The sequence below is a fragment of the Mustelus asterias genome, chromosome 15, assembly GCF_964213995.1.
Source record: "Mustelus asterias chromosome 15, sMusAst1.hap1.1, whole genome shotgun sequence".
Lineage (NCBI taxonomy): Eukaryota > Metazoa > Chordata > Chondrichthyes > Carcharhiniformes > Triakidae > Mustelus > Mustelus asterias.
This window is the reverse complement of record NC_135815.1, coordinates 16,436,080-16,450,895: the sequence shown is the minus strand read 5'-3', so window position 1 is coordinate 16,450,895 and position 14,816 is coordinate 16,436,080. Positions and strand designations below refer to the sequence as shown.

Genomic DNA, 14,816 nt, shown 5'->3' with positions numbered 1-14,816 from the left:
CTTCTACTACTACCTCTGGCAGCTTGTTCCAGACACTCACCACCCTCTGTGTGAAAAAATTGCCCCTCTGGACACTTTTGTATCTCTCCCCTCTCACCTTAAACCTATACCCTCTAGATTTAGACTCCTCTCCCTTTGGGAAAATATATTGACTATCTAGCTGATCTATGCCCCTCATTATTTTACAGACCTCAATAAGATCACCTCTAAGTCTCCTATGCTCCAGAGAAAAAGGTCCCAGTCTATCCAGCCTCTCCTTATAACTTAATCCATCAAGTCCCGGTTGCATCCTAGTAAATCTTTTCTGCACTCTTTCTAGTTTAATAATATCCTTTCTATAATAGGGTGACCAGATTTGCACACAGTATTCCAAGTGTGGCCTTACCAATGTCTTGTACAACTTCAACAAGATGTCCCAACTCCTGTATTCAATGTTCTGACCAATGAAACCAAGCATGCGGAATGCCTTCTTCACCACTCTGTCCACCTGTGACTCCACTTTCAATGAGCTATGAACATGTGCCCCTAGATCTCTTTGTTCTAAACTCTTCCCAGCGCCCTACCATTAACTGAGTAAGTCCTGCCCTGGTTCAATCTACCAAAATGCATCACCTCGCATTTATCTGAATTAAACCATTATGGATTCAGCAACTGTGGGGTGGGAGGGAGGGAGGGGAGGGGGTGAGGGAATGGGGATTGGTATCCCAAGAACTGGCTGCACAGATAGATGTCGGGGCACATAGGTATTTATTTGCAGGTCTCACTCGCTCTCTCTCCAGGATGGGCCCCGGCAGATCTCCAGACACTCAGGGCCACATGACCTGTTCCCTTAAAAGGGCTAAGCCCCCAACATACATGACAGCAACAATCTTCTCTTGCGTTTTATGTTAGTTTGATCAGTAATAGTAAAGCACCCCAATGCTCTCAATGACTCTCAATATTTTTAATGACTAAAAAGCATTTGGACAGTTACATGGGTAAGATGGGTGTAGAGGGTTATGGGCCAAACGCGGGCAATTGGGACTGGCTTAGTGGTTTCAAAAAAAGGGTGGCATGGACAAGTTGGGCCGAAGGGCCTGTTTCCGTGCTGTAAACCTCTATGACTCTATGATTATGTGACTATGACTATGATTCTATGCCTATAATTCTCGGATATGGATACGGTCAGAGTGATTGACAACTTGAAGAAGGTATTAATCATCGTTTTACATGTCAGTCGTCACTCTGTGATAGCATTGTTGCCTCTAAGTCACAAGGCAATGGATCCAACTTTAAAATTTTAATTGATTTATTTGACAGCAAAGCCCTTTGGGAAGTCCTGAGGACATGAAAGGCACTATATAAATGCAGATTTTTTTTTTGCAATTTTAATCCACTGCGACAGTGGAAATTGTCTGTGCGCCAGCATTCTATAATCAGTCCATCCTTAAAATCCATTTGTTACATTGCTTACTTGACAGAGGTTCAAATGAACATCGTTAATGGGCTAAAACTCAATCAAACTGTTTAGCTTTTACATTTTTTTAAGGGAATGGGTGTGAAAGGTTAAATACAGTCGGTCCATAAATCGACACTGTTCAGCTGTCAAAACCTCTTTCTTTGGAATGAGGGTAGATGTCCTCCCATTGCGGCTGGCCCGGGTATCCCGGGTATTGCTGAGGTGATGGTCAATGAGGGGCAAAGTTTCATTTGCAGAGGTGGTTCCCAATCCACTGGTCGACATCACTGCTAAAACATCCGTAAAGTGTGTTGTTCCCAACGGGTGCTGCCAGCAATCTTTCCTCAGCAAATACTCATGTGGAGCACTGTGGATATAAAGTTTACAGTTTTAAAGTTTAGTTATTAGTGTCACAAGGCTTACATTAACACTGCAATGAAGTTACTGTGAAAATCCCCTCGTCGCCACACTCCGGCGCCTGTTTGGGTACATTGAAGGAGAATTTAGCATGGCCAAGGACATAGATCGGTTGGAGACTTGGGCAGAGAGGTGGCAAATGGAGTTTAATCCGGACAAATGTAACTTAATGCATTTTGGAAGGTCTAATACAGATAGGAAATATACAGTAAATGGCAGAACCCTTAAGATTATTGATAGGCAATGGGATCTGGGTGTACAGGTACACAGGTCACTGAAAGTGGCAATGCAGGTGGAGAAGGTAGTCAAGAAGGCATACTTGCCTTCATCAGCCGGGGCATTGAGTTTAAAAATTGGCAAGCCATATTGCAGCTTTATAGAACCTTAGTTAGGCCACGCTTGGAATATGGTGTTCAATTCTGGTCGCCACACCACCAGAAGGATGTGGAGGCTTTGGAGAGGGTACAGAAAAGACTTACCAGGATGTTGCCTGGTATGGAGGGCATTAGCTATGAGGAGAGGTTGGAGAAACTTGGTTTGTTCTCACTGGAATGGTGGAGGTTGAGGGGCTATCTGATAGAAGTCTACAAGATTATGAGGGGCATGGACAGAGTGGATATGCAGAAGCTTTTTCCTAGGATGGAAGAGTCAATTACTAGGGGGCATAGGTTTAAGGTGCAAGGGGCAAGATTTAAAGGAGATGTACGAGGCAAGTTTTTTACACAGAGGGTGGTGGGTGCCTGGAACTCGCTGCTGGGAGAGGTAGTGGAAGCAGATACGATAGTGAGTTTTAAGGGTTGTCTTGACAAATACATGAATAGGATGGGAATAGAGGGATATGGTCCCCAGAAGGGTAGGGGGTTTTAGTTCAGTCGGGCAGCATAGTCGATGCAGCCTTGGAGGGCCGAAGGGCCTGTTCCTCTGCTGTAATTTTTTTTGTTCTTTGTAATGCACCTAACCAGCATGTCTTTTGGACTATGGGAGGAAGCCAGAGCACCCGGAGAAAACCCACGCAGACACGGGGAAAACGTGCAGACTCTGCACAGACAATGACCCAAGCCGGAAATCATACCCGGGTCCCTGACACTGTAAGGGAGTAGTGCTAACCACTGTGCCACCGTGCTGCCCATTAAAGGTGCTATGTAAATGCAGAGTTTAGTTGTCGTTCAGTTGTGCTGGTTCATCTCACCTTAGCTAAATTGAGCAGCTGTAAGAGGACCCCACTCCTGGGTTCAGCCGTGGTGGAGATCCTCTTCAACATGGCGAAAGTGGTGCCAATCCTAAGCTTTGCCCCAAACACTGCACTTACCATTCTTGTGGGGGCAGGAATGGGGGTAGGACGCATTTTGTATAGTTTACAGTGGCGGTTGGCCATTTAAATCACTAACTGTTTCCTCTGAACTCAGCCTGAGGACTGTGAAACCTAAAATGTGCAGAATAGATGTGGTAAGAGCAGGTGGATACAGGGCACGAGGTGGCATGCATTGGTATGGATGGGGCATGGGGAGTTTGCGTGGGGTGGGGGAGCGGGGTGAGGGAATGTGAGGCGTGAGGGCCAGAGGGATGTTTTTTGCTTTTTAGAAATTTTTGGTCGCAGGGTCAAAGCCCCGAGGTAAGCTTACTGCGCAGTTTCGTCACTTCTTCTCAGGCCACGACCTTTAATCTAAATTAACCATTTTAAAAATTGGATTCACGGAGTCGGGAATGCTTCCCCACTGCGTGCACCTGACCCGGGAGAGAAGATTTGGACCCTGGTGGACGTTGTAAATGAAACCCCCATATATCCCAGACACTAATTTTAATGTATAAATAACCACAGGGCTCTCCATCCAAGATACAGTATCTTGATGTGTGCTTCTCATGGGTGCCAGGAACTGCAACAGAAACCTTACGTCCCTCACACGTTGATGGGACGACACGGTGGCACAGTGGTTAACACTGCTGCCTCACTGCGCCAGGGAGCCGGGTTCGATTCCCGGCTTGGGTCACTGTGTGGAATCTGCACGTTCTCCCCATATCTGCGTGGGTTTCCTCCGGGTGCTCTGGTTTCCTCCCACGGTCTAAAGTTAGGTGGATTGGCCAGGCTAAATTTCCCCTTAGTGTCTCAAGAGGTGTAGGTCAGGGGGATTGACCAGGGTAAATGACTGGGGTTGCAGCGATAGGGCGGGGGGAGAGGGCCTGGGTAAGATAGTCCTGCAGCGATTCAGTGCAGACCTGATGGGCTGAATGGTCTCTTCTGCACTGTAGGGATTCAACGACAGTGGCCGACACTTAAAACCAAAATTTTCCTATTGTTCCCGTTGATCGGACATCCTTAAAGTTAAGTATCAAAAAATAATTGACTCTCAAAAAATTTGTAACTTAAAACATTTTTTCCAACATTTTTTTTCACCCAAGACAAAGGGAGAAATGAGCTGTAAAACCACATCAGCTTTTTGATGGGCTGACGGGAATAAGGGCAGTGCAGTACTGAAACCACAGTTCTGTGGTTAAAAGAAGGACATGGAGGTTTCTGATGCAGTGGATGGAGACTGAGAGGTGTAATCTGCAGCACCGAGTAACAGAGTTCTTGTAGTACGATTCCATTTTTTTTCAAATCCTTATATTGGGTGAGGTTCTCCAGCCTCCCAGCTGCGTGTTTCCCGCCAGCGGGATGTGGCGCGCTGTTTGCTAGCAGCGGGATTCTCTGGTCCCGCCGCTGTCAATGGGAATTCCCACTGATGTCACCTCAGGCCGGCGGGACCGGAGAATCCCGTGAACGGCTGGAGAATTCCGGCCATTGTCCTTTAGGAAAACACGACTGCTTTCAGTACAACCAAGCAGGGCTCTTGTGTGTGGGATATCAATTGTTTGGATTGACGATTGGGGTAGCACAGTGGGTTAGCACCGTGGCCTCACAGCACCAGGGCCCCGGGTTCGATTCCCGGCTTGGGTCACTGTCTGTGCGGAGTCTGCACGTTGCCTGCATGGATTTCCTCCGGGTGCTCCTGTTTCTTCTCACATTCTGGAAGATGTGCTGATTAGGTGCGTTGGCCGTGCTAAATTCTCCCTCAGTGTTACCCGAACAGGCGCTGGAGTGTGGCAACTAAGGGATTTTCACAGTAACTTCATTGCAGTGTTAATATAAACTCATTTGTGACATTAATGAAGTAAACTTTTTAAAAAATGTTTTCTCTCTTGAAGTGTAAGAATGGCCGGTTGCCATTTCCTTCAATGAATGAGATACTGTGGCGAAACAGAGCCAATAAGAATTGAATGTTTGCCCCCCCCACTCTTTCATTTGTTTTATTTATCCTGCATTTTGGAGAGTCACTATTATAAAGAAAAATACATAAAGAAGCTGCTCTGACCGAGCTGTGACGAACAGCGTGAATGGAACAAAGTATTTGTTCAGAAGTGTTGAAAAGCTTTCAGTCAAAGAACAAAGAACAACACAGCACAGGAACAGGCCCTTCGGCCCTCCAAGCCCGTGCCGCTCCCTGGTCCAAACTAGACCATTCTTTTGTATCCCTCCATTCCCACTCCGTTCATGTGGCTATCTAGATAAGTCTTAAACGTTCCCAGTGTGTCCGCTTCCACCACCTTGCCCGGCAGCGCATTCCAGGCCCCCACCACCCTCTGTGTAAAATACGTCCTTCTGATATCCGTGTTAAACCTCCCCCCCTTCACCTTGAACCTATGACCCCTCGTGAACGTCACCACCGACCTGGGAAAAAGCTTCCCACCGTCCACCCTATCTATGCCTTTCATAATTTTATACACCTCTATTAGGTCACCCCTCATCCTCCGTCTTTCCAGTGAGAACAACCCCAGTTTACCCAATCACTCCTCGTAACTAAGCCCTTCCATACCAGGCAACATCCTGGTAAACTCCTCTGCACTCTCTCTAAAGCCTCCACGTCCTTCTGGTAGTGTGGCGACCAGAACTGGGCGCAGTATTCCAAATGCGGCCGAACCAACGTTCTATACAACTGCAACATCAGACCCCAACTTTTATACTCTATGCCCCGTCCTATAAAGGCAAACATGCCATATGCCTTATTCACTACCTTCTCCATCTGTGACGTCACCTTCAAGGATCTGTGGACTTGCACACCCAGGTCCCTCTGCATATCTACACCCTTTATGGTTCTGCCATTTATCGTATAGCTCCCCCCTACATTAGTTCTACCAAAATGCATCACTTCGCATTTATCTGGATTGAACTCCATCTGCCATTTCTTTGCCCAAGTTTCCAGCCTATCTATATCCTTCTGTAGCCTCTGACAATGTTCCTCACTATCTGCAAGTCCAGCCATTTTCGTGTCGTCCGCAAACTTACTGATCACCCCATTTACACCTTCTTCCAGATCGTTTATATAAATCACAAACAGCAGAGGTCCCAATACAGAGCCCTGCGGAACACCACTAGTCACAGGCCTCCAGCCGGAAAAAGACCCTTCCACTACCATCCTCTGTCTTCTGTGACCAAGCCAGTTCTCCACCCATCTCGCCACCTCCCCCTTTATCCCATGAGATCCAACCTTTTGCACCAACCTACCATGAGGGTCAGCGATGGCAGCACCTTGACAGCCCTTTAGCTTCTCCCATCAATAGGTTAGTTTGTTCAGTTTGGCCGTGCTTTCAGAGGAATTGAAAATGTCACAATAGAGGTAGGGGGTGGTGCTTGTGAGATTCAGGCAAAGGTACGTTTCGGGGACTATGAAGTTAGGGCATGTGCGCTAACCTTTAGCCAGCAAACGCTGGCACCGTCCGCGTTACCTGGGCAACTCCAGAACATCCAAGAGTCTATGATCGTGTGACCTGTGCAAACATGTTTTTGCACTGGCGTGTACCTTCAGCTGTGAATATCATACAATCCCTACAGCGCAGAAAGAGGCCATTCAGCCCATAAAGTCTGCACTGACTCTCTAACAGCGCATCCCACCCAGGCCCTATCCCCCTAACCCCCACCTATTTACCTCGCTTATCCCCCTCATCCACATGTCCTGGGACACTAAGGGGCAATTTATAGCATGGCCAATCAACCTAACCGGCACATCTTTGGACTGTGGGAGGAAACTGGGGCACCCAGAGGAAACCCACACAGACACGGGGAGAGCGTGCAGATTCCACACAGACAGTCACCCAAGCCAGGAATCGAACCCGGGTCCCTGGTGATGTGAGGCAGCAGTGGTAACCACTGTGCGACCGTGCCGGCCCAATATACTCAACATTCCATCACTCGAGTTGGAGGGAGAACAACACGAGTACACTGGCGGGAGATGTGTCGAATGCACAGTTGGTGGGATTTTAGTTTTTGGTATTTCCAGATCACTGTGTTTATTGGTATCCAGGTTAAAAGCAGCTTGAAGAGAGGTGTTGCCCCTTTTTGTACAAGATATACATAACTGGGAGATGATTACGTTCCTCTTTAGGATTGTTTGCACTGTTTATAGATAGCTGGTGTATGTATTTGATTAATTGTTGCTGGTGTGTAGATAGTATAACCTTTAGAGCAGGAAAGGTCTTTACTTGCAAGGGGATTCGAGTATAAAAGTCGCAATGTGCTGCTGCAGCTGTTCCGGGCCTTAGTGAGACCACATGTGGACTTTGTACAGTTTTGGTCCATTTGCTTAAGAGTGGTCTTGCTTACTTACTGTGTTTTTTACACAGAGGGTGGTGGGTGCCTGGACCTCGCTGCCGGGAGAGGCAGTGGAAGCAGATACGATAATGACTTTTAAGGGGCATCTTGACAAATACATGAATGGGATGGGAATAGAGGGATATGGTCCCTGGAAGGGTAGGGGGTTTTAGTTTAGTCGGGCAGCATGGTTGGTGCAGGCTTGGAGGGCTGAAGGGCCTGTTCCTGTGCTGTAATTTTCTTTATTCTTTATGACTGCATTATGACTGTTGTCTGACACTGGGTCAAAATCCTGGAATTCCCTCCTGAACAGCCCTGTGGATGTACCTACACAATGTGGAGATGCCGGCGTTGGACTGGGGTAAACACAGTAAGAGTTTTAACAACACCAGGTTAAGGTCCAACAGGTTTATTTGGTAGCAAATGCCATTAGCTTTTGGAGCCCTGCTCCTTCATCAGACGGAGTGGATATCTGCTCTCAAACAAGGCAAACAGAGACACAAAATCAAGTTACAGAATACTGATTAGAATGCGAATCCCTACAACCAACCAGATCTTAAAGATACAGACAATGTGAGTGGAGGGAGCATTAAGCACCTGTGCCTAATGCTCCCTCCACTCACATTGTCTGTATCTTTAAGACTTGATTAGCTGTAAAGATTCGCATTCTAATCAGTATTCTGTAAATTGATTTTGTGTCTCTGTTTGCCTTGTTTGGGAGCAGATATCCACTCCATCTGACGAAGGCACAGGGCTCCGAAAGCTAATGGCATTTACTACCAAATAAACCTATTGGACTTTAACCTGGTGTTGTTAACACTCTTACTGTGATGTAGCTACACCACATGGATTGCAGTGGTTCAAGAAGGCAGCTCACCAACACCTTCTCAAGGGGCAGTTATGGATTGGCAATAAATGTTGCTTCTCGGCCTTTTGGCTAAGATCAAGTGTAGTATGGATCGCCTGCACTTGGTTGGGGTCATTGGGTTACGCTGAGGCTTCATATGTTTCATATGAAGCAATTTTTAAAAGCGGCATCTTGGCCTTTTGGCTAAGATGCAAATGAGCTCAAGTCTTGGAGGAGGATCCTCCCCCTTCTCCAATCAGCTTGACTCATGTAGATCGGGCCCAGGACAGGGTGGTTTTGGTCTCCCGTCCTGTCTTGTCAGCCTGGATCAGAAATGTCTCAACTTGTTGAGACTCTGAATTGGATTTGATTTGATTGAATTGGAAAAGTATAAAAAAAAAATAAATGTTGGCCTAACCAGCGGCACCCACACATCCCACGAACATCCCAGTGCGGAGCCCCAGTGCCGGGCCCCAGTGCGGAGCCTCAGTGCGGTGTCCCACTGCATTGCCCAAGTACTCTGTCGCCCGGTTTCTACCCCCCCCCCCCCCCCCCCCCCCCCGCCCCCATATCCTTTGATCCGGTTAGCCCCAAGAACTATTTTCAACTACTTTCTGGGGTAGTGAATTCCACGCATTCACCACTTTCTGGTGAAGAAATTTCTCGTTACCTCAGTCCTAAAAGGTTTACCCCTTATCCTCAAACTATGACCCCTAGTTCTGGACTCTCCCACCATTGGGAACTACCCTGTCTAACCCTGTTAGAATTTTATAAGTTTCTATGAGATCCCCTCTCACTCTTCTTCCAGTGAATGCAATCCTAACCAACTTAGTCTCTCCTCATATAACAGACCTGCCATCCCGAGAATCAGCCTGGTAAACCTTCGCAGGACTCCCTCTATAGCAAGGACACCAAAATTGCACACAGTACTCCAGGTGTGGCCTCACCAACGCCCTATACAATTGCAGCAAAACATCCCCATCCCTATACTCAAATCCTCTCGCTATGAAGGCCAACATATCATTTGCCTTCTTTACTGCCTGCTGTACCTGCACGCTTACTTTCATAGATTGTGTATTATCCATCGCCTATATTTGCTCCTACATGTCGGAATTCTGGCCACTTGCCCACCCTCGATTTTCACCACTGCTCCATTGGCGGCTGTGCCTTTAGACTGGGCCCTAAGCTCTGGAATCTCTTCCTTCCCCTGTCTCTCTCTCTCTCTCTCGCCTCCTTTAAACGCTCCACAAAACCTACCGCATTGACCTCGCTTTTTGGTCACCTGACCTAATATCTCCTTATTTGGCTCTGTGTCAGTCTGTCTGATTTTGCTTCTGTGGAGTACCCTTTACTCGTGTGGAGTCCTTTGGAGGGCGTTATACCACATTATAGGGCCTATATAAATGCAATTTGTTGTTGTAAAATCGTCATGATGCATAACCTGTTCACCTGACTGTATGGTGCTGAAGATTGTACAGTCCAGGGAAGGTTCACTCGGTCGATCCCGGGTATGGAGGGATCTTCTTATGAGGAAAGGTTGAGTAGGTTGGGCCTGTACTCATTGGAGTTTAGAAGAATGAGAGGAGACTTTATTGAGACATGTAAGATTCTCAGGGGGCTTGACAAGGTAGATGCTGAGAGGTCATTTCCCCTTGTGGGAGAGTCTTGGATTAGAGGGCATAATCTCAGAGTAAGCGGTCTCCCATTTAGGACTGAGGTGAGGAGGAATTTCTTTCAGAGGGTAGTGAATCTGTGGAATTTCTTTACCACAAAGGGTTGTAAAGGCTGGGTCGTTGATTATGTTCAAGGCTGAGACAGGTGTTTAATCAGTAAGGGAATCGAGGGTTATGGGGATAAGGCAGGAAAGTGAGGACTATCATATCAGATCTGTCATGGTCTCATTGAATGGCAGTGCAGACTCGATGGGCTGAATGGCCTACCTCTGCTCCTACGTCTTATGGTCTTATGAAAAAGCTGAAAGCGTTGTAGTTTGTTGTCAGTTTGCCGCACTGCTCTTACTGTCGGGTTTATCTTTTCAGTTGTCTGCCACTTGCCCTGTATGAACGGAGGACAGTGCACTTCCAGGAACAAATGCCAGTGCTCCCCTAATTTTACCGGCAAGCTGTGCCACATCCCGGTGCAGCCCTCCAATGGCCAACGGCAGCAGTATCAGCACGCTGGCAAAGCTCCGAGCTCTCCGGTAGTTCACTCGACGCACACATTGCCGCTATCAGTCGGTGGAAAGCCTGGCCTACAAAGTAAGGTTCACATTTTCTTTAACCTCCCAGAGACTTTATGTGTGTGTGTGTGTGTGTGTGTCTGAGGGTTTGCATGTGTGTGTTGTGAGTGTTGTGAGGGTGTGTGTATTGTGTTGTGAGGGTGTGTGTGTTGTGTTGTGAGGGTGTGTGTGTGAGGGTGTGTGTGCGTGTGAGGGTGTGTGTGGGTGTGAGGGTGTGTGTGGGTGTGAGGGTGTGTGTGTGTGTGAGGGTGTGTGTGTGTGTGAGGGTGTGTGTGTGTGTGTGAGGGTGTGTGTGTGTGTGAGGGTGTGTGTGTGTGTGTGTGAGGGTGTGTGTGTGTGTGAGGGTGTGTGTGTGAGGGTGTGTGTGTGAGGGTGTGTGTGTGAGGGTGTGTGTGTGTGTGAGGGTGTGTGTGTGAGGGTGTGTGTGTGTGAGGGTGTGTGTGTGTGAGTGTGTGTGTGTGTGAGGGTGTGTGTGTGTGAGGGTGTGTGTGTGTGAGGGTGTGTGTGTGTGAGGGTGTGTGTGTGTGAGGGTGTGTGAGGGTGTGTGTGTGTGAGGGTGTGTGTGTGTGAGGGTGTGTGTGTGTGAGGGTGTGTGTGTGTGTGTGTGTGTGAGGGTGTGTGTGTGTGGGTGTGTGTGTGTGTGTGAGGGTGTGTGTGTGAGGGTGTGTGTGTGAGGGTGTGTGTGTGTGAGGGTGTGTGGGTGTGAGTGTGAATGTGTGTATATGTGTGTTTTTCTCTCTTCGGTCTATGGGTAAACTAGCGCATTACAACAGAAGCAGGTTTATTCTAGCAGAGTTGGGCAATTGTTTTAGGTTTAATAATAATTCAGAAAACACGGAGATAAAAGAAATCTGTTATCTTCATGCCAGTTAGCGAAACAAAAAAATCCAATGTGCACGGAGAACAAACAATAGCATGGATCAGATGGGCTGAATGGCCTGTTTCTGTTCTGTACTTTCTATCTGATTCTCAGAAGGGATTTTGTTCTCCAAATTGCAGTTCATCAGCAATATAAACTTTCACTTAGACATTCACTAAGCAGTGATTTCAAATCATCAGCACTTCTTGGTAATTTTCACAAGTGCTTCTTAATAGAACTTTTCTCAGTTAAGTTCAGCCGTGTCGAGTCGGCCATCACAGACGGTGAGGAACGTGTAATTGCCCGGTGTCATGGCAACCCGGAGCGATGGGATGGATACTGGGGAGCTCACAAATATCAACTGTGCTGCTGCTTGAATCAGCACAGACAGTTCTTTAATACCAGCACCGACAGTCTGTGTTTATACCGTAATCAAATGCCCCCAAAAGCCCTTCACAGGAGTAGCCACCGAGTCACATAAGGTCAAAAGAGGTCTATTCGAAGGCGGAGGTTTCATAGAATCCCTACAATCTAGAAGAAGGCCATTCCGCTCATCAAGTCTGCACCAACTCTCCAACAGAGCATCTTACACAGGCCCACTCCATATGCCCTATCCCCGTAACCTCACGCATTTACCCCACTAATCCCCCCAACCTATACATTTTTGGACATTAAGGGGTAATTTGCCATGGCCAATCCACCTAATCTGTCCTGTGTACAGTTCTGGTCACCCTATTATAGAAAGGATATTATTAAACTAGAAAGAGTGCAGAAAAGATTTACTCAGATGCTATCGGGACTTGATGGTTTGAGTTATAAGGAGAGGCTGGATGGACTAGGACTTTTTTCTCTGGAGCGTAGGAGGCTGCGGAGTGATCTTATTGAGGTCTATAAAATAATGAGGGGCACAGATCAACTAGATAGTCAATATCTTTTCCCAAAGGTCGGGGAGTCTAAAACTAGAGGGCATAGGTTTACGGTGAGAGGGGAGAGATACAAAAGTGTCCAGAGGGGCAATTTTTTCACACAGAGGGTGGTGAGTGTCTGGAAAAAGCTGCCAGAGGTAGTAGTAGAGGTGGGTACAATTTTGTCTTTTAAAAAGCATTTAGACAGTTACATGGGTAAGAATGGGTATAGAGGGATATGGGCCAAATGCGGGCAATTGGGACTAGCTTAGTGGTTAAAAAAAAAGGGCGACATGGACAAGTTGGGCCGAAGGGCCTGTTTCCATCTGTAAACCTCTATGACTCTATAACCCACACGTCTTTGGAGTGTGGGAGGAAACCGGAGCACCTGGAGGAAACTCACGCAGACATGGGGAGGACGTGCAGATTCCGCACAGACAGTCCCCCGAGGCCGGAATTGAACCCGGGTCCCTGGTGCTGTGAGGCAGCAGTGCTAACCACTGTGCCACCGTGCCGCCCTGTTTAAGGGGTGGAATTCCAGAGCTTTGGGTCTTGGCAGCTGTAGGCACATCAATGGAACAATTAAAATTGGGGTGACCAAGTGACCAGAATTGGAGGAGCGAAGGCAAAAAGAACATTTCAGGCAGAAATCCTTTGCTCAACGTCAGAGTGTGGAACTAAGCGAGCTATTGTTGTGCGAAAGATGTTCAGCTCAGGGTTGGCTGCGGGATCGATGGGGGGCTGCCCTCCTAGATAGGAGCAGAGCATGGGACAGTCCATGGAGATGAATGCTGGTGTAGGGCGTCCGGAGATAAACATACGCTGGAACTCTACCACCTTGCCTGCCACGAATGAGGCCATAAAATCCCGCCCGTAGGAACATAGCAATTAGGAGCAGAAGTCGGCAAATTCAGCCCTTCAAACCTGCTCCGTCATTCAATCAGATCATGGCTGATCTCTCCCTGACCTCAAATCCACCTCCCCACCTGTTCCCCTTATCCCTTTAACCCATTTTAAAATCAGAAATATGTCCATCTCCTTTTTGAAGCCATTCAATGATTCAGACTCCACCGCGCTATGGGGCAGCGAGTTCCACAAATTCACCCCCCTTTGCAAGAAGTAGTTCCTCCTCATCTCAGTTTTAAATCTACTGCCTCTCAGCCTATACCTGTGACCTCTTGCTTGTGATTGCCCCACGAGGGGAAACATTTGGAGTGGAATCTTCTGGCCATGCTCACCCCAAAACTGGAAAATCCCACCTGAAGCCAACAGACATTGTCTGTCCCCTGCTGGGACGGGAAAATTCCCCAGTTGGTCTATGTTTACATTATCAATCCCTTATCGTATTTTATATCCCTCGATCAGACCCCCTCTCATCCTTCTAAACTCCAGCGAGTACAAGCCCAAACTGTTTAATCCCTCCTCATACGTCAACTCTTTCATCCCGGAATCAACCTGGTGAACCTCCTCTGAACTGCCTCCAATGCCACCACATCCTTCCCCAAGTAAGGAGACCAAAACTGGGCACAATACTCCAGATGTGGTCTCACCAGCCTCCTATGCGATGAAGGAACATGGGAGAATCCAATCGGGAATTCAGATGAGAGAGGAGCATTAACACCAGCACAAACCAGCTGGTCTGTTTTTGTGTGGTAAAGCCCTACTGGTGGGAAGGGCTGGAAAAGCCAGCCCACTGAATTACATTATTGACATTAGCTAGCGCAGTTTAGGCCAAGAATCAGATCTGTAAACTTCTGGGAATTGATATAACTTAATACCTCATAGAATCGTAGCATCTCTACAGTGCAGAAGGAGGCCATTCAGCCCATCGGGCCTGCAGTAAATTCAATGTAGTTGGATTGACAATCAAGGCTTCTTGTCAGAGGCTGAAAGATCTGCAGCATAATTGCAGCAACCTCTGTTTTTGTTTCAGTTGTAAACCTTTCTTTCTTAAACTCTGCATTTGCCAATTAATGATTTTAGAAAGTGGTTGAATCAGATCAAAGCCTGTAATCGGTATTGTGCAATGTTGCGACACACTTTGTGAAACTTTCCACTAGTCTGAATAACAACCATACCTGACTCATGGACTTGTCAGCAAATTATAATTAATTAAAGAAACCCATGCCTAGCAACATGGCTAATGAAAACCACAAGAAAAACGTCAGTGGAATAAATCTTCTCTTGCAATCTTTAGGGGTTGCACGGTGGTTAGCACTGCTGTCTCACAGTGCCAGGGACCCGGGTTCGATTCCCGGTCTCGGGTCACTGTCTGTGTGAGCCTGCATGTTCTCCCCGTGTCTGCGTGGGTTTCCTCCGGGTGCTCCGGTTTCCTCCCACAGTCCAAAGATGTGCAGGTTAGGTGCATTGGCCGTGCTAAATTCTCCCTCAGTGTAACCCGAACAGGCGCCGGAGTGTGGTGACTTGGGAAATTTCACAGTAACTTCATTGCAGTGTCAATGTAAGCCTTATTTGTGACAAATAAATA

General features: G+C 47.4%; 1 protein-coding gene and 1 pseudogene across 4 annotated transcripts in view; both read left to right on the top strand.

The window, feature by feature from the left end:
- Positions 1 to 14,816, top strand: part of ltbp1 (latent transforming growth factor beta binding protein 1) — a 356,653-nt gene that overhangs the window by 106,360 nt on the left and 235,477 nt on the right. For all 4 annotated transcript variants that reach the window (XM_078229547.1, XM_078229548.1, XM_078229550.1 and 1 more), the window contains exon 6: positions 10,365 to 10,583. In XM_078229547.1, coding sequence (XP_078085673.1) covers positions 10,365 to 10,583 — 219 coding nt within the window. The remainder of the gene's footprint in view (positions 1 to 10,364; positions 10,584 to 14,816) is intronic.
- On the top strand, positions 8,396 to 8,575 carry LOC144504921 (U2 spliceosomal RNA; annotated as a pseudogene).